Source organism: Alosa sapidissima, chromosome 1 (genome assembly GCF_018492685.1).
Source record: "Alosa sapidissima isolate fAloSap1 chromosome 1, fAloSap1.pri, whole genome shotgun sequence".
NCBI lineage: Eukaryota > Metazoa > Chordata > Actinopteri > Clupeiformes > Clupeidae > Alosa > Alosa sapidissima.
Window position 1 is genome coordinate 50,985,257 of NC_055957.1, and position 27,111 is coordinate 51,012,367.

At 40.3% G+C, this 27,111-nt stretch overlaps 1 protein-coding gene and 1 long non-coding RNA gene across 4 annotated transcripts; one reads left to right on the top strand and one right to left on the bottom strand.

The window, feature by feature from the left end:
- Positions 1-202: 202 nt before the first annotated feature.
- On the bottom strand, positions 203-21,260 carry tmie (transmembrane inner ear). Of its 2 annotated transcripts, none has more exons than XM_042106933.1 (4): positions 20,938-21,260; positions 8,411-8,528; positions 8,079-8,228; positions 203-459 (listed from the first exon to the last, which is right to left on the bottom strand). In XM_042106933.1, exons 1-4 carry the CDS (start codon positions 21,049-21,051, stop codon positions 203-205), a joined length of 639 nt encoding a protein of 212 aa, XP_041962867.1. In that variant the 5' UTR covers positions 21,052-21,260. The 2 variants fall into 2 exon arrangements, with proteins under 2 accessions (XP_041962867.1, XP_041962875.1); XM_042106941.1 differs by lacking the exon at positions 203-459 and adding an exon at positions 5,533-6,230.
- On the top strand, positions 11,548-25,324 carry LOC121720632. 2 transcript variants are annotated; one of them, XR_006034596.1, is made up of 3 exons: positions 11,548-11,574; positions 22,175-22,454; positions 22,570-25,324. It is a non-coding gene; the product is annotated as an uncharacterized LOC121720632 (long non-coding RNA). The 2 variants fall into 2 exon arrangements; XR_006034595.1 differs by having other exon boundaries at positions 22,175-25,324.
- The last annotated feature ends 1,787 nt before the right edge of the window (positions 25,325-27,111 follow it).

The window sequence follows — 27,111 nt, forward strand, 5'->3', positions numbered from 1 at the left end:
TGGATTTGTGCCAATGTGCCCCTGATACAAATAAGGTCATCAAGGTGTATGTGCTTAGTTATATAACAACAATTTTATTTGAATTGGAAGACGTTTATTATTGTCATACAATAAAATACAAATCTCTTTATAAAAAATGAAAATATAATCATAAAAAATGTTTACTAAAAGTTTAGCACATTTTGGAAGGGGGAGTGACAGTTCACTTTTTTGCAGCTGGTTTTTTGGCTCCGCCCTTAGCCCCGCCTTTCCCCTCGCCCCCTTTCTCTCCAGATTTCTTTCCTTTTCCTTCATCTTCACCTTCTTTCTTTGCAGACTTTTCTCCTTTTTTCTTGCCAGGTTCTTCTTTCTCTTCACCCTTCCCCTCTTTCTCCTCTTTCCCCTCTTTCCCTTTTCCCTTTTTCTTGTCCACTTTCCCAGCCACTGTGGGCACTTCTTTTTTTTCTTCAACTTTTGCCGCTAGAAAAATAAGAGAAGAATCGAAATTTAAGATTTACTCATTTTACCACACATTTCATGTTTATTCATTGTACATTTATGTCCATATATTTGACACATGCTGGTGGAATACAAATCACCCTGGCAGGTGACAGACTAGCTTTGCATGAATCAATCATGAGGACCCAGGATGAAGTAGTCAAGTTTAGCAGCTACACATCACTATAGTAATAAGCAGTGTAACTCTCATAGCACAGGGAAGAAAGAATGGGGTAAGTTGTCACACTGTCAATAATTCCTCCTAAACTAGTGACAATGTTTCAAAAGTGAACTAGCTACTGTTGGTTGTGTGACAGCCTCCACTGAGTGTACATTTTATTTACTTTTCAACACTAGAAAGGCCTTGACAGGTAATTTTGACCGCTAACTTTCATAAAAAAGAAAAATAGTTCTGCTGGTGAAAATTTGAGTTTAAATTCCAACTGTCAAAATGACCGCCTTGGTAGGCTAGTTCTAGCAGTTAATCAAAGGTGACAATGTAAAAAAAGATGAACAAACTAACATTATCCAGTCAAGTCAACATGTCACTTTGACTGAATTAAGTTATGTCATCCTGTAATGCCAGGTTTATACACATTTAGATAGCCTTAATGAGTTAATTTATTAATTTGAGGCCTGTTGCCACATGTGTTGTGTTGACTGATCAAAGCCCTGGAGGGTTTTCTTCTCTGAATTTCCAGCTGTTTGGATAGAGAGAAGCTGACATTCACTTTGGCTCATTGCAAATTGGCACAGCATTTGAAATCCTCATTTGAGAGCAGACAAGGAAAGCCCAGTGCAGAAAGGGAAGAAAGACTTGTTTGAAAACTAGTTTGGGAAAAGGACAATCAAGCATTACATCAAGCATCACATTACTTTAAACATACAAATGACTCATCAACAGGTGAAAACGAGTGTTTCTGTTTTCTGCTGTGTGGAACTATTTTCAGCTACTCAAGAAGACTTGGGTTGAATGTGTGACAAAGCAAATAGTGCAGGCCGCATCTCAGGTGAAACTATTTCTCTTTTGCCAGTTATAAATTGTGACTTTGAATTATGCTGGCAGATCAGATGTCACTGATTGAATTTAGTCTGACATTATTATTTGTACTAATGATTTGACATACTTCTTGAGAGACAGGCATTCCCTGCAAAAGTGTCTTTCCTGAAGCCTAGAATCATATCTCAACACCATAGTTTTATTTCTATAGGGGACAGTGAGTGGGCTAGAAGTAGCTGTTCACATTATGATACACTTAAAATGACATCATATAACCATGTACAAAGATTACCATACTTTCAATATGAAGAGACAGTCATATAATGAATACGCTCTAGTCTAATGTGTTGTTTTAAACTCAACTCTACACTTGTTAACAGCTCCATATTTATTATATTATATTTATACTGTTCTTTTATAGATTATTTGTATTGGCATGCATTCACCTTATACTTATAATCTTTTCAAAGCAGGCATATGAAACATACATGGCATTTCAGGTTCAGAGGCATGCCATCACAGAAAATACTCATGCATGTGTGAAGCAAAGAAAAAACAAGAAGTTGTACAAAAATATTATACTACTCATTATTTGCACAAAACAAAAGTGATCATTAGATTGAGTCTGCAAGAATCAATTATTGATTGTATAAGACCTAAAGAAAAACAATTCCCTGAACAGCTGAACACACAGATATGGGGGCAGCCATGGCCTACTGGTTAGCGCTTCGGACCTGAAACCGGAGGGTTCCCGGTTCGAACCCCGACCAGTAGGCATGGCTGAAGTGCCCTTGAGCAAGGCACCTAACCCCTTACTGCTCCCGAGCGCCGCTGTTGTTGCAGGCAGCTCACTGCGCCGGGATTAGTGTGTGCTTCACCTCACTGTGCGCTGAATGTGTTTCACTAATTCACGGATTGGGATAAATGCAGAGACCAAATTTCCCTCACGGGATCAAAAAAGTATATACTATACTTACTTATATATTGTGAAAAACAAATCATGACTATCAAGCTTTTATGTGGGCATTCTTGATAGGTAGACAATACATAATCCCATGGGGCTCTAAACAGTGAGTAGTTCATCTTTAGTTAGCACAATCCAAAAGATAGTCAGAAATATGACATATGGGCACATGCACAGATGGTGATTTTCTTGCCACCTTGTCAAAGATGGTATTAAGACATTTTGTTTTTCAAATGGCAACAGATAATTCCTTGCCTTTTACATTATCTTGATATCCACACCTAAAAATTCAAACTAATGTTACAGTCAGTGTAACACTCTATAACCAATAGTGTCAGAGGTCTATTGGTCTGTCTGCTGAGGTCCAGTGACACTAGAACTGATGTTTTTTATTATTATTATTTTGTTTTACCTACATCAAGATTGTGTCATACATTATAACAGGAGAGCTGCTGCAGTGCTCTGATTGAAATTAGAACCTGACAAAAGTGTCCAGGTCATATCTGGGCCACTCATTCCCTGATGAGAAGTGAGGTAGTGTTTCCCATCTCTTGAAGTAGTAGCTAATTGACACTGCCCCCACCCTTTAAGGTCAAATGAGCATTTCTTTCTCTACTTCTCTGGACAAAATTGCCCTAAAGCTTTGAAAGCTGTGGACATTGCCCTAAAGCTGTAATTTCACACACATTATCTTGTGTGGATGTGAAACAGGTGTGAAAAAAAGAGAATGGAAACAGGTCACACAAGCACACCTCAACTGCCACTTCAGATCACTGCCATATTACCACATTCTTTTGAGAAAATGACACAACATTGTGGTGTGGAAATAATCACCTCCAGCCATTACTTGCAATGCACTGCAAACAAAGAGCTAGTTCTCTTTTTTCCCTCTCCTCTTTTCTTCGGACAACTGATCATTTATTTGCTACTGCTACTGTAATATGTGATCTACACACAACATTCCTCACAGCACCATTTCTGAGAACATCCATGACTGAGACAAGATGAGGTCAAATAATCCATTTGTTATTTTATCTCTCCTTGGACTGCCATGTCGTGATCAGTGCTCCCTTTTACGCAGTCTGTGATGTCAGCACAGCAGGACTATGTTTTCTACTTGTATGCGTTGCTCTTCCACTGGACTGATCACATCCTGCCCACTCCCTCATTATGCTTATAATGCTGCTCTCCATGCCTGCTTTCTCAAGCATATAGCCTACAAAATAATGAGACTATATATATACAGTATGGCTCAACTCTTTTAAATGTGGGGGAGACGGGGAGACAAGCTGACCTGATCTCACCACTGACTGACCAAAATACTATTATTGAAGACTCAGTAGGGTCATGTCAACCCCCACGTACTCTTATCTATTCCCTCTGTCCTACAGTATATGCACTGAGAGTGCACTGTTCACTTGTCACATAATAGCAGTGGTGTGCTGCTGATGTGTGTGTGTGTGTGTGTGTGTGTGTGTGTGTGTGTGTGTGTTTGTGTGTGTGTGTGTACACTGTGCGTGTGTGTGTGTGTGTGTGTGTGTGTGTGTGTGTGTGTGTGTGTGTGTGTGTGTGTGTGTTTGTGTGTGTGTGTGTGTACACTGTGCTGTTTTAGCATAGGAGTACAGGAACACAAACCCAGATAGAGATCTAAAATTGTACTTTGCCCTTAAGACTTTAATGGTAATTCTCAACCACAAGGTCTTTATGTTACAGAAATGTCCATGTGAATACCATATATATATATATATATATATATATATATATATATATATATATATATATATATATATATATATATATATATATATATATATATATATTATATATACTGTATATATATACACATACATACCAAAACACAAGTGATAATTCAGAGCAGCAGAGAAGAGTGCAGAACAGAAGACTGCATGCATAAAGTGTTCTAATAGGCTACATAGGTCTACCTATGAATGTATACAGTGCCTATAAAAAGTATTCAACCCCCCCCCAACACACACACACACACACTTATTAATAAAATGAAAGCACATTTAATAATGAAAGCACAATGAATAAAATGAAAGCACATTTCTACAAAGTAATGTTAATTAATTACAAATATATGATACAAAATAAGCGAGTGTGTAAATATTCACCCCCCTTAAAGTGACTGACCTAAATCAACAGCAGTCCAGACAATAGGCGCTAATAGTCTCACAATTAGTGAAATGGAGATCGCCTAAGTGCAGTGAAATGTGTATAGTATAGTAATATAAAGACACCTGCGTCTGGAAGGTCCAGTCACTGGTCAATCAGTATTCCTGGCTATAATTCCACTATGAAGAAAAAAGAACACTCCAAACAACTCAAAGAAAGGTTATTGAAAAGCACAAGTGAGGGGATGGATACAAAACAAATTCAAGTCCACCCATCATTAATGTAAGGAATATGGCAAATGTGCAAATCTGTCTAGAGCAGGCCATCACCACAAACTGAGTGACCATTCAAGAATAATAATGGGTGGAGGAGGTCACCAAGGTATCTATGACAACTCTGAAGATAGAAAATATGCATACAACGTTTGCCCGAGTTCTTCACCAGTCAAAGCTCTGGGTGAGTGGCAAAGCTCTTATTAAATCTTGAGCAAAGTTCACCCAAAGACTTGTTGAAGACTCCATTGTGAAATGGAAGAAGGTTTGTTGGTCTGAGGAAACCAAAATGGAGCTTTTTTGCCATAAGATTAGATGCTATTTATTGCCGTACAACAAACACTGCACAACACCAAAAACGCACCATCCCTAATTTGAAGCATGGTGGTGGTAGCATCATGCTGTGGGATACTTCTCGACAGTAGGCCCTGGAAGGCTTGTAAAGGTAAAAGTAATTCAGCAAAATATATGGAATGGATGTGCATCTAGTAAATGCTGAATTGAAGGGGGTGAATATTTATGCATCTCAAATCATCTCTCATTTTGCATTATATATTTTTAATTAATTAACATTACTTTGTAGAATTCTGCTTTCACCTTGACATCAAAGAGGGGATTTATTTTTCTAAATCATTGTAAAAAAGGCCAAATTAAATTGATTTATAAAAGCAGTAAAAGTGGAAATATCCAGGGGGGGGGGTGAATACTTTTTATAGGCACTGTTAGTGTATAGAATGTAGAATGTATACATCTACAAATAAAACTCTTAAATAGAGCCCAGATACAAACATACCTCATAGATAAAAGCATTAAAAAGGCATGTTATATGTCATAGTATTCTGAGAGTATGTTCAAAAGCATTTTAGACCTCCTAAAAGCCAATCATGCCATGTGTGGCTTGATCTAAAACTAAAACTACAAAAAACGACAAACCTTTCATCTCTTACAAGACGCACAGCACAATGCCACCTAATGGCAATGCAATGCTACGTTACTGACTAAAAGGCCTCCTAAAGGTGCACTCAGCTATGGCTGAGACCTTACATGTGGGGATTTGTGGCACACAAATGTGAAATGAGACGGTGGAACGATTCCACTACATTCTGGACAGGCTACTTCCAAGCAGAGGTGCATTCACGAGCAGATGTCATTTGCAGAGGAAGATGCCTCCCACGCCTTCGGGAGAGACTACACAGACAGTGTTGTGACAGAGGAGGAGCAGGGGAGAGACAGTCACAGCAGGGAAAGTGCTATCCCATCTCCGCTTGGGCGATGGGATTAGTCATTTCTTCCTCCTCCCTGACCACAGGTAGCTGACTGGCACTTCGAGCCTGTACCTGCTCAGAGACGGTGGCGAGAGCCGTGGCATCGGAGAAGGCAGCTAGAAAGAGAGGAAGAGGAAGTGGAGGAGGAGGAGGAGGAGGAGGAAGAGGTGGAGTATGAGGAAAGGGCAAAGCAAGGGCAGGTGCCAGAAAAAAGGTTGCAGAACACGGAGAGGACAGATTACAGAAGTGGGAAAGACCAGACTACAACTCCTCCATGAAAGATAGTAAGAGTATTTTTGTGCTGTGACTAAAAGAAGATCCTACTCCCTGATGTACACTATAATTACCATTATTACCCATCTCGGCATTCTCATTTAGCTACCTGTCAATAGACATCAGTAGTTCTAACAATATAAGTATCACTTTTGCCCCTACTGGCGCCGACATTTCATATTTTGCAGAGGACTAACTGTAATTTATGTATTATACCATATAATCATCTCACTGTATTTTGATATCCCCAAGAATCAAATCTATTTTGAACATGGATTGTAAGGGCACTGATATTTCTCATAACTGGAAAAGATTTACATTAATATGAGTGCCAAACAACATGCACAGAAATTTCAGAGAGTGTACACTCAATAAAAATTGCACCCCTAAAAGTGTCACCACAGACATCAAGTGTTACATTAAGATGATAGTATTTTCTTTAGTTTTAAAATTTGTGGAAAATATTTGCACACATAAATAATATTTCCTGTGTGGAGAAAAAACGTCCAAGCCTTAAAGTTTCAACAGTGTAAGAGTAAACCATCTATATCTTTCTCCATCTGCTCAGTTTTAAATGAACCACCACCGGCCTTTCATCACTACAAAATAAATGCACCATATTAGTTAGTTGACAGCTAAGTGACACATTATTTGTGGACCCACTGGTCTAGTCAATAGTTCCCATCCCCTTTGTAGGTGTCTGAATTATAATCTAACCGGTACACATGGTACCCCTGAAATTTCAGATGTGTAAAACTGTTCTAGATAAATTGGCACTAAATCATGTTAGAATCAGGCCATGATATTAAAAGGCTGGTGTTCATCATGAAATTTAACTGAATAGCATGATATAATATCACCTAAATCATCTAAATCAACTAATCATCTAAATGAGCTCATTACAATCCCATGTGATCGTCAAATAAAGCAAAGATAACATATCTGCACCAAATGAGACAAGAAAAAAACAGAGGGCAAACTTATTGATGTTTCATCAGTAATCTAAGGATTAGGGGTCATTCCACGTCAGTTCAACCAGGGCCCACAGGAGACACACTGTAAAATTACTCTTATGTAAGAAATTCAAATGCAAAATTTGAGCCTTCTACTGTACATGGTTTAGTTCTTGCGCTGTGGGCTTGTGAACTATGACAAAAAAAAGAGGCCGAACAAAATCGACACCCCCCTCCCCCTGTAAAACTGGCTGTATCTTGGAAAGTATTGATCTTACATAAGAGTAATTTTACAGTGTGTCTCCTGGGTAACATAGGTACACCTGGTAATTTTTTCAGAATTTTTTGAGACCTAAGTGCATGGGCCCTGGTTGAATTTACGTGGAATGACCCTTAGACATAATTAGGGATAAATCTCCTCCAAATGATGTTGGATGCTTTCATGAAAGCATGTCTGACTAGCATATGCATTAGGGTCTCGTCATCTGTACAATTACCACTTGCTGAAACAAAATTCTCAAAACACTTTTGGATATTGTTTTGAAATGTCAAACTTTCCACTCAGTCTTGTCAGACTAACATAAATAGAAGAATTTCTGGGAGGATCAGTCACACTGATCAAATTTGTAGTGGAAAGTAAAACCCATTTTTTTTTATCAAATTGTACTATTAAAAAGACTCTTGACAAGTATTAAATGCTGACTCTTCAACAAAGTGAGACAACGGAATAGCACTTACTGGCTGGTATCTCTGTGAGCTCGTTGAGTGGAGGAACTGTCTCCAGTGTGTTGCAATAGGACTTCGCTGCTACTCTTTGAGCATGTCGCGCTTCAATCTCTTTTTTCGTGCGGGGAATTCGACATTTGAAGATGCAGCAGAGTGTAATCACTGTTTTTTTAAAAAGGAAGAAATTGCACATGCTTAATATTTTCTATTAGGAACAACTCATCTAAGAATACTGTCAAAAATGTAAGATGCTGACAGAATCTTGTGATACTGTAAGATGTCAGATTTTTGCAGACATTAGCACTTAAATTAGGGATTGTTAAGGAAACATGCAATTATATTACCGATGGCAAGGATGAACATGGAAAAGATTCCCACGACCTGCCATAGCCGTAGACCCCAGAACACAACGGTCTCTGATGTGAGGGGATCTGGTTTTGGAGGAGGATCTGTAGGTAAAAGCTGAGAAAGACAATTGTGTGATGTGTGTGAAGCAACAATAACTAGAACAGAGTTTATTAACAACATGGGTACAACATGCAGCACATTTGTGACTGCTGCCAGCAGTTTGAAACAATGAGGGATCTAAAAAAGTGAGCTCCTCAAATACCTGGGGAAATTTCAGTCTTAATTGTGTTATACAGAATACATCTGCATACAAGGGACAACCCCTAGCTAAAAGCTAAACAATTTAATTGGACATGTCTGACAGTTGTCAACATGCCAGCAGACACGAAACCAGTATGCCTGATTAAAAGAAAGCATTAAGCTAGCCTCTAGGAAGTTAAATTCATACTGTATGTTGACAAGACAGAGAATTGACATCATGAGTTATAGCATATTAGAATGTCAGTTAGTCTCCAGGCTAAGAGCAAGAACACATGGAAAATGGCATTTCATGTTCACACTAATGTTTTTTATGCCTTTAAGTCAGTTCTTTTATATTATTAATTTGACTGTCACGACACACGACATTTCTTGCAGAGGGAAAGACCACCTGTCTTGAAAAAAGAACAGTCTTTTTCTCCTTTGTACTAATTGCTATCAAGTCTAGAAAAAAACAGTGCAACATTTAAGGAGGGCTTCTTTTATTTACTCTGCTATGAGAGTTCACTCTTGTTCTTTTTCTAAAAGGATAGTTTTTTGAGAATTGATAGCATTTTCAAAGTACGACCTTGATCTATGATCTATGATCCTTTCATTTTTTTCCCCTTCTGCACTCAACTACACCTAAACTAACTACACTCCTTGAGTTTTTACATTTCATTTACATAAGACAAGTTAATGATGGTGTTATGTCTTGACATGCTATTTGTATGCCACTTGTATGGACTATGGTCAGGTGAACCACTCACTCAGGGCAGCTAACTGTGTCTTTCCAAAATAGGCAGGGCCGGAGTGGGGCCACTTTTCAGCCCAGGAGTTTCAGGCCCAAGACCGGCCCACTTTTTTAGTGGTGGTGGAAATTGGATAAATTTCAGCTCTTACTATCCTGTAGTTTTTATTTTAGGCTAATATTCCACTATTCCACAAGGGTAGGTTGATAAGTTAACAAAAACAGGAAGGAAGAAATAAAGCATTTGAAATGTATTCCACAATTCCACTAAGAGGCATATTGAACTACTGTATTGTTCACATGTTTTTTTTCTGCATGGGTCAGCTATCATGTTGTTGTTTGGTGATTTGCTCCTTTACTACACCCACTTCTGAGCAAACAAGCCATATAGGTTGATCATGTAGCCTACTGCTGTCATAGCCTAGTGTTCTTTCTTCCATAAAATAACTTTAATTCATACGGTTAACTCTATTATCCTTTCTACTTGTCCCTATAGTCATAGTTAATTTCGGGCTCATCATTTTCAGCAGGGGACTGGCTAATCTGCTGCTCAGGCTACTTTTGTTTTTAGGCCTATAGGCTACTGCATACACAGATCAAGCTTGAGTTTTGTTATCAATATATCTCTCAATATAGCATAATATTTGCAAAGTCTATGAATAGCCATATTGGATGATACCAAAATGCTAATATTTTAATTCATTAAGTGTGCTTGCAAAGCAGCACACTTATTGTTCTTCTTAAGTTTTCTTATTAATATTATTATTATTCCCGTCTCCCTAATTTTTTTCCAGCTCCTGTGCCTAGGCCCTTTGAGACAGAGACACCGTTCCAACTTTAAAACGTCCGGGCAGTACCGGTGTAACTTGCTCGAGAAGATGACGTCAAGTGGGCGTGTCGTTCGTCCGCCATATTGGATTGAATAGAAAGCGAAACTAAATTTTCACAGGTCACAAATTTGGTCCGAACACCACGAAACTTGACGTATATCATCATTGGACCAAGCCTCACAAAAGTTACTAGAAGGATTTTTGATTTTCGAAAGCGTTTGCCCGTCACAGCAAAACGAAATCGGCGGCGAAGCTCCGAAACAGGAAGTCGTCCATATCACAGGAACACTGTCACATATCGATACCAAATTTTGTATATGAACTGGGGACTCCAGTGTGAGGGTGCATAAGCTAAAAAAAAAAAAAAGAAATATTCCAAAAGTTTCCATCATTTCGCAAACCACCAACAGGTATTTGGTAACTCTTACCATTCACCATTCTCCGTCTATCACATGGCCTTTCAAGTATGCCCAATATCTCCGTGTAGCCACAATGTCTCCGGGCAACCTTGCCCAATCATGAAATCCTTGCTCTGCCATGGGATAGTATGGACTTACTAACTGAAGGAGCAAGGAGACCAGTAGCTATATATAGCTTACATAATAGAGTTATTTTCACATTGACGGTATTCAAATTAAATTTGTCCTTATTGTTAAATATCATGATGGGAGAGTATTATTAAAAATGTTAAAAGTATGCAAATTCATATGTTTACGGGAAATTAGGTTTTACTGGGTTGTTTTGTTGTAAAGACATGCAAGGCATTCTGGGCCGTAATGAACAGTGGTCGGCAGCACTCCATAGGCTACATATTAATATGAATAGGTGTTTCTGTAAACCTAGGGACAATAAACAGCTATCTCTGTTACAAAAACGAGCTGGTAATCGCTCATTGAAGAGGGAACTATGATAAAAAGATTGTTATCCTAAAAGCATGGTGTTGACAAAAGAATAAGCAGGAAATGCCACGTTAATCTTAAATAGCCTACTGAACGCTAGGTGGAAACGTTGTATTACATTTCACTAAATGCAGTGGAATTAGTATGAGCTTCACAAGTAAGGAAGGTGCAAATATTATGTAATTTATCATGGGAAATTATTGGAAATGTTATTTCTTGTTTATTCTAATTGCAAACCACACACATCCATTCGTAATCACACGTACACATTTAATACAGGAAGACTGTCATTTCGTTTATTTGATGTTGCTTAGCAACAGGGACAGACTTCAGAGCAAAGATTTTAGAACAGAGCTTCAGAGACACGTTTTGAGTTCGTGGCCAAGTACCTAAAATATCGGTTTCCATGTGTATGTGCTGGATGGTGTGCTTCCTTTATGAAAGTAAGTGTTTTATACAGTTAACGTTACAGACATAATGAGTCATGTTGTAGTGGTCCACATAAATGTGCCCCTTCTGTTATTAGAATGCTAAGCGGAGATTTTAACATCATTCATTTCTTGTGTGGCTAGAAGCTAGCTAGCTAGGTCATAGGGAGGAGATGTTGCTGTAACGTTATGAGATTTATGTTGCTTAGCGTAATGCCATGGTCATTTGATATGAGATGCTTGTACTCGTAACTTCGTCACTCGTAACTTTAGGACTCCTATTTTTTTTTACTAAGAGTAATTCAGGAAGCATTTTAGCCCTAAAAGTAGCGCCTGAGTCTGTGACAGCTTACGCGAGGACTCCTAATAAGACCGATTCACAAACAATGTTTTGTGGTGGCATTTCACGTCGCGACGTTTTGAAATGCGTCTAACAATCACGAGGGAACAATTTTGCATTGTAGGCATAACTAAGGGATGCAGTAACACCACCAACAACAACCAAAACTAGCCTACTCATTGTTTACATGTACATTAAATGTAACGTTTCATTGTGAATCAAATTAAAAGATTCTCCTCTTTGCAAAAGTTGGCATAGGCATATGGTGACAGATTAATTTATTAATGTTGCTGCGTGAATCACGGTAAGCGTGAATGAAGTGGCCACTTCTTAATGGGACTCACTGTATGGAAGTAGGCTAAGTAAAATAGTGATGTTTAAAATAAGATAAAGTTAGGATATGCCCGCTTGACAACGGAAGAGATAACTGGTCTTTGGCCATAGCAACCATCCATTTAGAACGACTGGCCTTCATAGCAACCAAGGATCTTAGCTGTGATTCATGTAGCTACAGTATGCATGCAATGTGATGCAAAGTATAGAAAGGTGATGAAATATACAGAGACAGGTATACAGTTGATTTACAGAAGGTGGTTTAGAGTAATATGAATTAAATATAAATATGTGCAGTGTATTAACAGTTATCTCATACAATAAGTAGAATAATGTATGTAGTAGTAACATTATAATAGTAGAAATAATAATATAGATATGTGCAGTGTATTAACAGAATATAATAAAACAGAATAAATATGGATATTCAATATGACAAATATATAACAGATATGTACATAACATACAGATATGTCCAGTGTGGAAACAGTGTCATTGTAGTACAGAAACAACATTATAAGAGTAGTAAGAATAAGTTTATGTGCAGGATGAATAGTATAAAGATCAGTAGAATAACTATGTATAAATGTAATTACAGTAGGCCTATGTACATTTGTAAATAAATAGAAAACTATGGGTGAGAGGGATAAAAAAAAAATTTTTAATCGTAAAAGTAAATTGCATTCAATTAAATTGCAATTAAAAATCTTTCCAGTAGGCTTTAATGTCACGCAAAAAGTACAACCAAAGCTGAGCTTGATCAACTAGAACGTCCAGAACTTGAGTGTAGTTTTTTGCTGGGTCCCAGGCCATGTTGGTCTGAGGGGAAATGAGAAAGCGGACAGTGCTGCTAAGCAAGCCCTCAATGAAGAAGTCACAGAATGTCAAATCCCTGCCCCAGACCTTAAACCTATACTGAACTCTTACATCTCAGATAAGTGGCAATCTGAATGGGATTAATGTACCAACAATAAGCAAGGAATGTGAATATTGGCACATTTTCATGATCCACTGGGTTGTTATGGGCCACACAAAATACGGTGTTGCTAAAATTACTCCTATTGTGGCTATTAGAGACATGCGTTCATGAGTATCCAGCTACATTCAATGAGTTAAGTAAAATACATTCACACACAAAAAAACCCCCATCACTAATGGTGTGGACATTCCTTTATTCTGAGATACATCAATAGGCTCTCAAAACAATCCCAAACAGACATAAGGTCTTTATAGAGCAAATCCATATAGATTATTTGTCAAATAAACCAGTAAAACAGAATTAGGGGATGGAATATATAACATTCACACTCATAGCTCATATTTCTAAAATAAATCAGTGAAAAAATATCCTGACAAACAAGCAGCATTTTAATGCCTTAGTCATATTTCATAATTTCACATTTTTCTCTAGGTTACCTGATAGCCCAGTTTGAGAGGTGCAAGACGCGTGACATTATTTATTTTTGCAGCCAATCACTGCTGTTGTTTTATTTTATTGATTTGATTTTAGTCATATAAGCTAAATTCGAAGGCAGGCCACAGGTAAAAGCCAACGAACCACATTCACCCCGCAAGGCAATAGTTGAATAGAGCTTTTGAGGTATTGCCACTGCTCCAACACTGAAAGGCACTGTTAGAATGCTTGGATCAAGCCAGGTTCAGCATAGCGTATGTCACTGTCTGCTCACGTTGGTGACCGGACCAGGGCAAGCACACTTTCGCAGTTCCCGCCGGAAATGCAGTCTAGTTTAATATGTTACTTGAGAATAGGTTGACAACGCTACAACGTCCAGTAGGTTATTAGCCCAATTACGCCGTTAATCATGGCTATCTCTCTTTAGCAGTTGCCACTTATGTCTGTCCTCTTCAAAAAAAATTGGAAGCATGGCACATTTGGCAGCATTTCCCTCCAATACTTTTCGTCTTTTTTAACCGGCCTTTTCAGTATGAAGGTATATTGGGTGCAAAAGTGGCGAGCACATTTAACTGCAGATTTTGCATGTGCACACTAAAGTCATAAATGTGTAACAGTAAAGTTGAAGTTCATATTTTTTTATATCTTGTTAACACAAAATAGGGGCTACGGGTTCACAAATCCTTTTTACAGGTACACAAATCCTATCCTGTGAGTCACAACTTTCAAGAGTCACGCACTCGACACTTTTGCTCCAATCGTTGCAGCGCAGTTGGTGCGAAACACATTTGCACATCCGTGTTTCATAATCTGAGAACATGCACAACATTCGTGCATTTGTAAACCCAAATGTGAACTAATGCATCCGAAGTTGTGCATCTGTGAAATAATTTCTCATTAATAAAATTCTACAGATCGCTTTGATTTTCTTGCACGACTACAAGTCAATTGATACAAGTGCTCGAATCTGCTTCTACGAGTGACGATACTTTTGCTCCTGGCTAGGTGATATAATAGGAGCAAAACGATTTGTGCACGTCGAGCGAATCGATCGAATCGATCGAGAAAACAAGGCGGCCGGATCTGGATCGCGCTCAGACTACCATTGCCTGCTCATAAAGTAAGTAACCTCAGCATGTTTCCTTATCAATGAAGGACACACGATTTATAGTTTTTCTTTGCACAAAGCGAGGAAAAAAATGTTGCGGTGTTAAGTTTTACGACCTTATTATTCATAATGTCTGCACAGCAAACAATTGCTAACTTGCCTAGCACTATCCAATAGTCTTCGTGCAAGATACAAGTCAGCTGTTCGAAAATTGCAGAACGATTGTGTCAGATTGTGTGTCCTAACGATTTTGGACGGGCAGTGTTATATTTCTGTACTTCTAAACTAGTTATTTATCTAGCGATAGCTAGCTTGATCTGGCACTGGAGGATTTAGCAAGCAGGTAAACTAAGCTAAACATAGCTGTCATGATAATAAATAAAAAAAATAAATAATAAACCAACAAACAAGATAACTTTCTTCATATTATTATCATGTTACTTACCTTATGAGCAGGCAATGGTAGTCTGAGCGCGATCCAGATCCGGCCGCCTTGTTTTCTTGAACGATTCGCTCGACGTGCACACATACAAATCGTTTTGCTCCTATTATATCACCTAGCCAGGAGCAAAAGTATCGTCACTCGTAGAAGCAGATTCGAGCACTTATCAATTGACTTGTAGTCGTGCAAGAAAATCAAAGCGATCTGTAGAATTTTATTAATGAGAAATTATTTCACAGATGCACAACTTCGGATGCATTAGTTCACATTTGGGTTTACAAATGCACAAATGTTGTGCATGTTCTCAGATTATGAAACACGGATGTGCAAATGTGTTTCGCACCAACTGCGCTGCAACGATTGGAGCAAAAGTGTCAAGTGCGTGACTCTTGAAAGTTGTGACTCACAGGATAGGATTTGTGTACCTGTAAAAAGGATTTGTGAACCCGTAGCCCCTATTTTGTGTTAACAAGATATAAAAAAAAATATGTACAACTTCAACTTTACTGTTACACATTTATGACTTTAGTGTGCACATGCAAAATCTGCAGTTAAATGTGCTCGCCACTTTTGCACCCAATATAACCTTCATATTTCAGTCCCTCATGGCATCTTTCTACCATCCATCCTCCCTGACGCTTATCACTACGGTAGGGCCGGCCCGGCTGGTATCTGAGAAAACTTTTTAGGAAAGACGGGCTATGGACCCAACCAATTAACTCTTCTTGGGAGGGGAGAACAACGCATGCAGAGGCTGCGGTGTTAGGCATAGAATGCGAACGTGTGTAGCCAACTTTTTAAAAGAAGATAGATTAATGCCAATATTTTTCCCTCGACCGGCCCAAAAGTGAAGCGGCCCACCGGGAATTCTCCCGATTACCCACTCCAGCCTTAAAATAGGGCAGCTGTTCAGAGCTGCATTTTCAGTTTCTAATGCTGGGGGGTTAAAGACAGTAAGTGGACTTTCCAGCTCTTTAGTAACTTTGGCACTTTGGTTGAGAAAAGCCTTCAAGAGTTTGAGCCGCCTTACCTCGATGGTATCGAATTGTGTAAACTATACAGAAAAAAAAGCCATCTGCTGGTTTTCCTGTTACAGTGTTACAATTACTTCTTATGTTGTATATTTTCCCAATCCTTTCCTCTCTACCTTGGTAAAAAGATATGGAGCTTTTCTAACAAGATGTCTGACAGCCTCCATAGGCCAAAACCATAGACAGTAGGCCTACAAGAAATGGACACAGCCACCCCATAGGACTTCAATAAAGACAAGTGAAGCCAATTTGAATTTGAATTTGATAGGCCGAGATAAATGTCCCCTCTCCCCACTGCCTTTCGGCGACTGGCAGCAGCAAACCGATCAGATGAGCCCGAGATGATGATCAAGTTTATCGTTGCCTACGATAGGCCTAGTGAAACTTCCCTTCACCAAGTTCAGTCCGAAATAATTATTCACCAGAAAAATAGTTTGAACGTAAACCCGACGTACAGGAATGCCATTTGCGCCAAATTTATATGAGTCATTGCAGATGAAAAGACGTCTTAAAATTGCGAACAATGCATACAAGGCCTTCCCGAACGACAGAGATACAGATATCGCAGATATCGAAAAGGAGTGCGTCATTGACCGCAGTTACATGCAGGGAGTAACCCAGTTTTCAACAGCAATATTCGTTTTGCGCGCGAGTTGTGTAAACTCATTCTGATGGCATCAATCAATTTAATCCGGTGGCGCAAACCGAATATCGCTGCTACATTTAAAGCCCGAATATTCCCTCCATGTATAACTGTGGTCATTGTGTACGGTGAATTGAATGGACACATTTAGATCGAGCATGGTAAGTCATTGCAATAGCCTATAATAATAGGCCTACCATTTCGTTACTGCATTAACCATAGTCAGACTGGCTACTGACTCAAACAAAGTCTCAATCCTTATTCTTCTGGATTTGAGTGCGGCATTTGACACCATTGATCATAGCATCCTAATTCACCGCCTTGCGAAGTGGGTGGGTCTCTCTGATAATGCTCTAAACTGGTTTCAAACCTACATTACTGGCAGAGATTTTTATATTAGTCTAGGAGATCATGTATCTGAAAAACATGACTTGCCTTTTGGTGTGGCCCAGGGGAGCTGCCTTGGTCCCCTGCTATTTTCCCTATATATGCTTCCATTGGGAAACGTCATAAGTCAGCATAATGTAAACTTCCACAGCTACGCAGATGATACCCAATTGTATATTTCTGTGGAGCCAACTAACCCAGATGGCCTTTGCTCCCTCACTGCATGCCTAACCTCCATTAATCAGTGGATGAGCAAAACATTTTTGAAACTAAATGATGACAAAACAGAGGTACTTTTGGTTGGACCAAGACTAAAGAGAGATACTGTTCTTAGTAATCTGGGGAACTTGGCGCACCAGGTCAAACCAAAAGTAACAAGCCTCGGTGTCATCTTAGATGCAGAGTTAAGTTTTAAGCCCCATATCAGTAAAGTTACTCAGACAGCCTATTTCCACCTGAGAAACATTGCCAAAGTGCGGCCCTTTTTAACTCAACAAGATGCAGAAAAACTAATTCACGCCTTTATCACTAGCAGGTTAGACTACTGCAATGCACTTTTCACTGGTCTTCCCAAAAAACATCTAAAGAAATTGGCACTCATACAGAACTCTGCGGCTAGACTTTTAACTAAGACTAAGAAGAGAGAACACATCACCCCTGTGTTGGCTGAACTGCACTGGCTCCCTATTTCCTATAGAATTGATTTGAAGGTTATGTTAATTACTTACAAAGCTCTGAATGGCATAGCACCTTCATGTATCTCTGAGCTTTTAATATCTTATCAACCACAAAGGAAACTTAGATCATCCAATTCTAATCTTTTAATCATAAACGGCCCCTAGCAATGAAGAAAAGTGATTGATAATGACTGGCTGACTATTATTGTGTTACATGCTTCAAATGTAAAGCACTTTGAGCTGCATTCTGTATATGAAAGGTGCTATACAAATAAAGCTTATTATTATTATTATTATTATTATTATATAGTGATGTTCTTATTGAAAATTTAAAAATACTAAAATTAAAAGTAAATTGCATTGTGGGGCTGTCAAATGATTATTGCAGTCATCATTGCAAAATCACATAAAAATCCCCCAGGCTACTTGGAACATCTCTTTAAATTGTGCTCAAATACATTTCTATGGAAGATGCTAGCATGGCGAGCTGGTTTAGCCAAGGCCTAAAGCTCATGAAGGATAGTATGTAAGACATTGAGCCATGAGATGTGCAGTTTGAAGCCCTTAAAAGACGTGCACTGTTAATTTACTCACTGTTATTTTTATTTAATTCATCTTGAGATGTTTTACGTTTAAATTTCAGCTCAGTGAAGCACTTAAAGCACCAACACTTCATTAAGTTACTTTGTTTGTAGAATTGTAAATCATAAGTCATAGGACAACCTATATAGGACAGTAACTAAGGAAGAAAAGTGAACCTGCTGCGGTGTTAAATGTGATGTGGTTGAAAATTTGGGTGCACCTAACTTTTGTGCTGGAGCACCGAAGAAAAATTTTTAGGCGCACCAGTGCAAAAAGTTAGTCTGGAGCCCTGTTATGACATCATTTTAGCATTAGTTTTAGCAAGGTTTATTACAGAGCCGTAAAAGTGATATGTAAGGGATAATGTATTGTCCGCCGGTAATTATCAGAAAATAAGTCCCGACAGGGAGAACAGAACCCCGACGCGCAGCTTATTACACGGCTACTTGCCAAAACGAGAAAAGAAACCTAACACAATGGGTCTTTAAAATTATTTTGCTACCGTTTCGTGTCTTCTGCTGACAAAATAAATAGTTCGCCACACAGATAGAACTTGACAGTTTCAGGTGTTGCGTGGCAACGTACTAGCTTACTTTCCCTTTCAATGAAATTCCATTGCAATAAGCGAACAGACGTCTTGTGGAGGGATATGAAAGACGTTAATCAACCCGTTGCCATTGACAGCGGTGATTATATACTTTGCCGGTGATGTATGTAGATTTAACATAGGCCCGAACGTTGGGAAGGCCCATTCATGTGAATGGAACTTTCTGCAGCACTCTGAAGAGCCGTGTAATAAACAAGGTTATGACGCCAGTCGCACAATGTTGTATTTCTCTGAAAATATAAATGGTTCATATAAACGCTTAAAACGCCTCAAAGTTAGGCTAGCCTATTCACTGTCATAGTGACGCTAAAATGATTGGTGGTCAATGGAATGTCAACACCAGGTGAAACCTTATTAGCCTCAGAGCCTCCCATATATATGCTTTCCGAACGTCCGCTTACACCCTTGGGCCTTGGACACAACATATGCAACCTGTCTGTTGAACAAAAGTTAATCATAGTGTAGATGTTCACTGTTTTGCTGAAGGAGAGAAAAAAAAGTCATAATCTCTTTTGCAATGTCACACACACCTTAGATCAGATTAGCTGGTATATGTGTGAAACACATGGATAGCTACATGATGCTATGTGTTAGCATAACATTGGCAACTAGATGATTCTAATATGTTAACACTTCTCAAAAGCACATTCCTAACAAAAAAGGTTTGTAAAACAAACATTGACATAGCAACTTTGGGTTGTGTTTGAACATGTTTTGAAACTGAACATTGCACTCCAATACAGGTTCCTGACTTCCTATATCCTATTTTCTGGGTGTGCTATATTGCTAATATGAACCATCAGCCAGGAGGCAAAACTAATGAGTGGAATAAATCTTTTGTAATCTACAAGCTCCAAAATACGATATATGGTCCCAAATGCTTAAAACTTTATTAGAAACTAAAACTACCTGATAAATAATTGAACTCATTTCTTGCATTATTTTATTCCAATATTGCGTAACTTTTCCCTCCATTCACCGTTTTGTGGAAGGTGTAAGATAAATGCTAGCCACCCATCTGTTGTTGATTTAGAATCTTTTTATGTCTGTTCCCAGACAAGGTTCCCACTGAGCTGATGAGCCACACCTGTGGTCGGAGCCCTATAATCCTGTCAGCACAGGTGTGTGCATGAAATTAGTCCATTTACATCTCAAGGTCCCTGCTAAGACACTTCAAAGACACCTGGTGTGAAACATACTTGCTCAGAGTCCTATCTACAGCTTTTTGGAGTGAGCATTTCTCCAGTATACACTGGAAGTTATTGGAATCAGTGGGTAGCCTCAGGCAGCAATGTTGGTTATTGAGTTTTACAATTTTATGATTTATGTGATTATGTAAGCATAAAGAACTGGCTCATTTGTTCTTTCTTTTGTTTAATAATGTCATGCACACAAGACCGCATATTGTTTAGTAACAACAGGATTACCTTTAAGTGTCCATACTTACTCTCCTATACTCATATCAGCTCTCAGCCTGTGCATGTACAACATACAGAATGCTATGGTACACACACACACACATACACACACAAATATACAGATACACACATGAGGCATTGAAGCAAACCATCCCAAATGCTGGTTTGGTGAATGTCTGGGTCTAACCATGCTACTCTGTGTTCATAGCACATGCACCAATTCTGCTCAGCCACCTGCCCTTTATGAGCAATTAGCACGGCACAGCGCCTCAATATACCCTCCCACCCCTTACAAACTCGCCTGCCGATGTCATCCTAACCACTGTCACCAGCACATCCACGCGCTATTGCTGAGCCTGTGTGTAGAGTTGCGAGTAAAACCAGGCGTTCTCCTACCTCTGGGTCGGGCACTTGGGAAGCCACATCAAGTATGTAATGGGAGAGCAACACAGCCACGGCGGCCGACAGCAACAGCACCGGGGGAGGGCACGTAGGCCGATCTGCCGCCATTCTTCCCCTTCCTCACGTTCCCTCCCTTCCTCTCTCTCTCTCCCTCTCTCTCTCTTTCTCGGTCCTTCCTTCAGAATCTCCTGTCCCCACCCTGCCCCCCACTCTTGCACACTACGACCAGCAGGGCTAACAATTGGTCCAGGTGATTGATGGCCCGGAACAGCTCTCTCACACACGCTTTACTGGCCTCATACTCTCTGTCTGCCTCAGCCCCTGCCTCATCTCCTCTCCCCACCACACAGCACTCCCTCTCTGCAGTGCACAGGCAGAAGCCAGCCCATCGGTTAGGGGCCATTAATTAATTAAGGGGCCGGTGTCGCTTACAGCCCAGCCTGCCAGGAATACTACCAGCAACAACATGGAGGGGGAGGGAACACCTCACTACAAATGCTCCTCTGGTACAGAGAGCAAAAACGATTGGTTCCCTTTGGGGATTACACACTGAATGGGAATATTGCTGACTGGGCTTGTGAATCCTGATAGAAGAGGTGTAGAAAAAGAGTACGATGATCCCACATATAGCCGGAGAGTTACATTGACATACTCCAGGCTGTTTTCTTGTGTGTTTTTATATAATAAACTTGATACTACATACTTGGTATAAGTTGTGATGAATTCACTATGAACAACTCTGTCGACTCTCTATTCTTTGCAATAACACAAACAATTCTAATGTGGCCTTCAGCTTTGATTGGTGTGCAGTTTTGACGGCAGATGTTGCACTTTCCAAATATTACAAATAAAAAAAATGTGAAATGATGTAAAAATCCCCCAAAACCTTCCATAACAAAGTCCACATCACCCACAGTGGTCTGCCTAAAACCTTCTCAACTTGCTCTTATAGTGTCAAGGTCTCAGTAGCTGTCTATACAACAGTTAGGTCTCTCCCCACTGCCGGACAGACACTGAAATGCTGTCTGCTTCAGTGCTTTGTGATGGTGAGAGGAATTATCTAATTTGGGTGTCCCAGAAATAATTAGTTTGAAATCAAAGGGGACAGGACATGGACAGAATAAGAATGTTGAAAGAATACTCCTGAACAGTTTTATGGCATATACTTTAAATTTGTTCTTTTTAATGTAAATTTAGTTTTAATGTTTGACTATTTCACTCTTTTCAATAGATGATGTCAGCACTGCAAGGGTATAGGTATTGTTCACCCTTTCAACAAGAAACAGCAAGATCCATCCCAATACTGTATACAGTGGAACTTTGTGCAAAGGAGAGGCAGTAGCAATGGGAAATGGCTCTTCCCAAAATTCTATAAAACTCAGTTTTCATCACTGGCCTTTTCAATCATGTAGGGCAACTGCCTTTTTACCCAGAAGGAGGTGCGGCCAGTGCATGGTGACACGGTAGCACATAATTTGTCTTGTCACGAGTGAAAACATACATCTGACGAGGTGAATTGCAGTTATGCAGTTGCGCTGGAAACAGTTTCTGAAGTAATGCTACTTGACAGCATTGGCAATCTATTGAACATGTTTCTTTTCTCTCTCTTTCTCTTTTTTGCTTTAGTCCTCCAGGAGTACTCCAAGAGCAAATGACATTTTCTATCTTGGTGGGGCATTCTATCACTCCGTTCCCAGACAAATCAATATCTCAAGAGTAACAGTTTCTTTGAGTCACATTGGTAAATTTCTGGGTCACTGGTTTGTCTAGAATTTGCTTCAGTCTAGAGTGTTTTCTATCACATATTTTCCTCTACTGGAACACAGACACGGCACTGCCTTTTCCAGACAGTGGCACAGTTCAGTTTAAACAACCTACACTAAGATTATGAAAGGCTTGGGTTACCTAACAGATATAGTGTGTATGTGCTATGTGGGTGGGCATTATTATCAGGAATAGGCAGTAGGCCTATTTCTGATACGTATTTAAAACACATATTTCAAATACAAAAATACAGAATTTTGTCATTTGTATTTTATTGGATTGAAGAAAATTTGACTTTGTACCAAAATACTTTATTGACGTGTATTTTTGTAGTCTAAAAATACTGCAAAATACTTTCCATTGCATAAAAGCTAAAATGATGCATGCAGCCTCTGATTGGTGGTGACTTATGCCACTGTACAATTTTGATCCGACTTTAGCCCAGAATCAGACGGATCCAACAACGACGCACACGATAATCAATGTTTCAGATCCGGTCCAATCCGATTGGATAGCTGTCAGAACTGTTTTACAGTGTGAGCAGTCAAACGGCCTACACTGTGACCACATCAGTCGTGATCCGAGTGAAATAAATGACCATGTTGTGTGCGCTACAGAAAAAAGTGCACCGTTTCTGCCTGGCTTAAGTGGAACTTGCTGTCTTTGGAACAGTGTATCCTAATCAAGCACCCTATTGTGAGATTTAACACAATCACCCCATTCTCTGTTCCAGTAGAGCATTTACTTTCCCTTGCTGGATTGATCAACAGGCCTCATCAACATCAAAAATGTGGTTGTGCTCCAAGCGAAAGCTAAAGAGCTTTAGCTAAAAGCTGAAGCCTCAAGCTAAAGAGACACACACACTCACACTCGTGCACACACAAACACATACACACCCACATCTTATGCACATTACATTTCATCATTACACATTTAATTGTGTTTTTTACACATTTAGTTGTGTTTTTTACACATTTAGATTTGGTCTTATTAGTGAAAGGTGGTGCGAGCCACCCAGGCTGTGCTCCTGTTTCTCAGGCCCTTATGTTGCTATATTTTATACTGCATATCTATCAATCCTTGACAAAGGGAAGAAACATTTCCCATGTTATTTCATTATCTCAAGCATCTGTGGCATCTATATTCGTGGAACACAACCTCGGTTCCTATTCCCTGATGGCTTGTTCACGGTTGCTGGACATGCTTGTTGGCCACTGGTCAGGATGAGCAGTTGAATGGCACAGTGGCGACAGACATATCGTATCATTGTGACCTTGTCTCCCCATTTGGGTGGAGTGCTGTTGTTGGAATGCAAGGCTTCTCTCTAAATATTAGGTGCTTGGAGCGAGGATTTTCTATCTACGGAATCCCATCCTCTGCCTATTTCTTAGTGGCTGTTTGAAGTAAGGCTGATTGCAATTAACTTGGTGATTAAACGACCTTTAGAAATCTGCAGTTGACTGCTGCCATGCTATTAACATTCAGTGAGTACATCCAAAAGCGGACGAACAACTGGAGCAGTTTTACCAAAGGGCTGCCCAAAGCAAAGGACCCCAAGGGTCAAGCCAATATGTCAGATCTGTGAGTGCACTACTTTGTCATGGTCTGCATGCAGATGGACTGCTCATAATGGGCCTAATCTCAAGAGTGGTCAACTCACACAGCAATGTGCTACTTTCGGCGCATTATACACTGGCACCACTGCCTTGTTCATGCAGCCATTCAACTGGATCAGACAATCAACCTGGCTTGTGCATGTAAATGGACTCTTCACATTTTACAGGCCGACCTTTGAGTTCAGCTATGCATCATAAGTGAAGGTGTATATAAGATATTTAATATAAAGTTAATAGGTTATTTAGTGAATGAATACATGATAGCTTCAGCGAAAGTTCTACTAGGAAGACTCGTAGTGTAGCTTACTCCTCCCATGCTTACACGGAGCCAATCTTAGCTTTGCCTACTTTCGGGAAAGCCCTGCAATCTGATCATTCACTCATTCAATCAGCGCTAGCCTATAGGAATTCAGTGGGCTCTTTAAATATGTACCACCTAACACTGCTTCTGCTTCTCAGTACGCTGACTTTGACGTCCTAGCTCAGGCTTCCGCGTGGACCTGGGCTCTCTGCATTTTTACATTCGCCCCTTCTGCCCTCAGTGGCGTTACTTGTTACAATCCTACCGCGCTCGTTTGCTGCGCTGTTCAGACCTGTGCGTCCTTCAGTCAGGACCACTGCATGTCGCTTCATCGCTAATCTCTGCCTATCGGAGCCAGTCACGCTCACGCTGTTGCAGCCTTCAATTCACGATAGCCTACTGCCGGGTCGCCGTCCTCGCGCAACTTTGTTGCAGGCCCATGTCGTTTTCGGCAACAATTTCTCAAGCTTCAGCGTCTGGTTGGTAAGGTTATCGTGCTCTCTTCCCAAGCTCCTCGAGCTGGGCTACACTCTACCCACTGTCATGCAACCTGCTTGCCAACGATATTCGGCGGGCAGCAAACAAACTGACTTGTCTGACACGGTTTAACTTTCACTTAAGCCTCCTTACATAATTCCTGCTGATTTTATAATCCTTGCGATTTGTGCTGTAAATTGCTGGCCTGCACCACGCTGCCGTTGAACCCAACCCTGTATTAAGACCTGTTTAATTGATGTTCTACACTCACTGTGGTTATCTCGATGTCTACCTTGGTTGAGCGTCGTCAAACCAGTTGTCTTTTTGCGTAGCCTCTTAATTTGCCTCGCTGCTCGTTGGGCTGCATAGGCTTTAGGCTAGGCTACTCGTCTGCTGGACCTTCGGTTCAGGTATCACTCCTTGTGCATGGCTGCGGGAAGCCAGTTCATCGTTGCATTCGTTTAATCATCTGGGATTGCGTCCCATACCTTCTGGTAGGAAGTCTACACGGCCTTCCTCGGGTGATTCTCTGCATGCACTTGCCGTTGCTCAAACTACTCTCAGCTACCGCTGATCTGTGATGTCCCAGGTATGCCTGTGACGTCCCCGACGTTCTCAGCTATCTGGGTTCTCAATTTTGGGGGGTCTTACACCAAAGCTCGAACCAAAATGACGGCACGCCGGCCCATGGTCATCAATTGCCAGTATGTCACACAAGCTATTATCTAGGCAATAATAGGTGTTTTCTTTTCAATGCCCGTATTATGTCAGTGTTCATGAGCTGACACCACAGTGTGGGCTCATGCCCACATGGTTGAGCTTTTAATTAAGAAGCTGTGTCATTTGTGTATGTAACATATCCTTCTAGCGTCTTTTGTATGTTTAAAATGTCTTTTCTGATTCCGTATCGTGTATTGGGTTCCTAGGAATTCTATGGCAGGCCTCACTTTGCTCACTGCCCACCAGTGGGTCGCTTCAGCACTCCATATATTGGTTTTAATGGTTACCGGCTGTTCATGATTGTCGGCAATTTTACATTTTGCTACTTGTGGTTTAAATGGTGGCCTATGCTGGAAGTTCGTTGATCACGACTACCAACGTAGCCGTTGGCTGGTTGTTTTACCGATGACGATGCTACATGTCGCCTGTCTAACCACTCCTTCCTTCTCGCAGGTCAAACGGAGCGGTCCATCATCACTGGCAGACTCAAGTCTCCTTCAGGCCAACGCCGCGCCCTTCATGCACTCTCTTTAGACACAACGGGTCTCTGCGTGTCCACGTGATTTCAGCCCATCTAGTCATGCCATCAGTCACATTGATTGCTGACTGGAATTGCTGTTTTAGCAGGATCCTCTGCAAATGTGTACTCTAATTTCCATTCTCCTATTTTGCCTTGGCTGTTTTGTTTTTGGCAGATATGCTCACCCGAAGTGATCGCGCCAGGGAGGACGTGCAAGTTCCTTTTACATTCTCCTCCCAATCTTTAATTGCTAACCCCTGAAGGTGCATCATGCCTCCCCTCTTCCGTTGAGGGGATGCAGTTCGTCAATGGAGAAGCAGTTCCACATATCACACTAACATCTACTTTCTTACAGGGATGGCAGTGTCGGTTAACAGAATCACGCAATCGTGTGGATCATGTTTCCAGTTCATACTGGAGGGGGGTCATCCCTCCGTCATCACAAATCTCCCGAAGGCCAGCGCTTTCGAGGATATCTCCTCTTGTAGCACGGCTTAAAACTAGCCTTCCTAATCCCAGCACTTATCACCTGTCTAGAACTGACTCTTGACTATGTAAAACCGGCACTCACTGATGCACTTTTCGTTATTGTGCTCTACCTTCTAAATTGTTTTTAATTGCACTGGCATTGTGGGAGAATTGTTTTAGCTTTAACCTGTTTGCCGTCACGTTGGTCTAGGTTGCCCTAGACGCTGGTTGCTCAGCTCACTGTCCAGGTTGCCTTGGACGCCGGTTGCCCGGCTCATGACGCTCGTCTAGGTTGCCCTAGA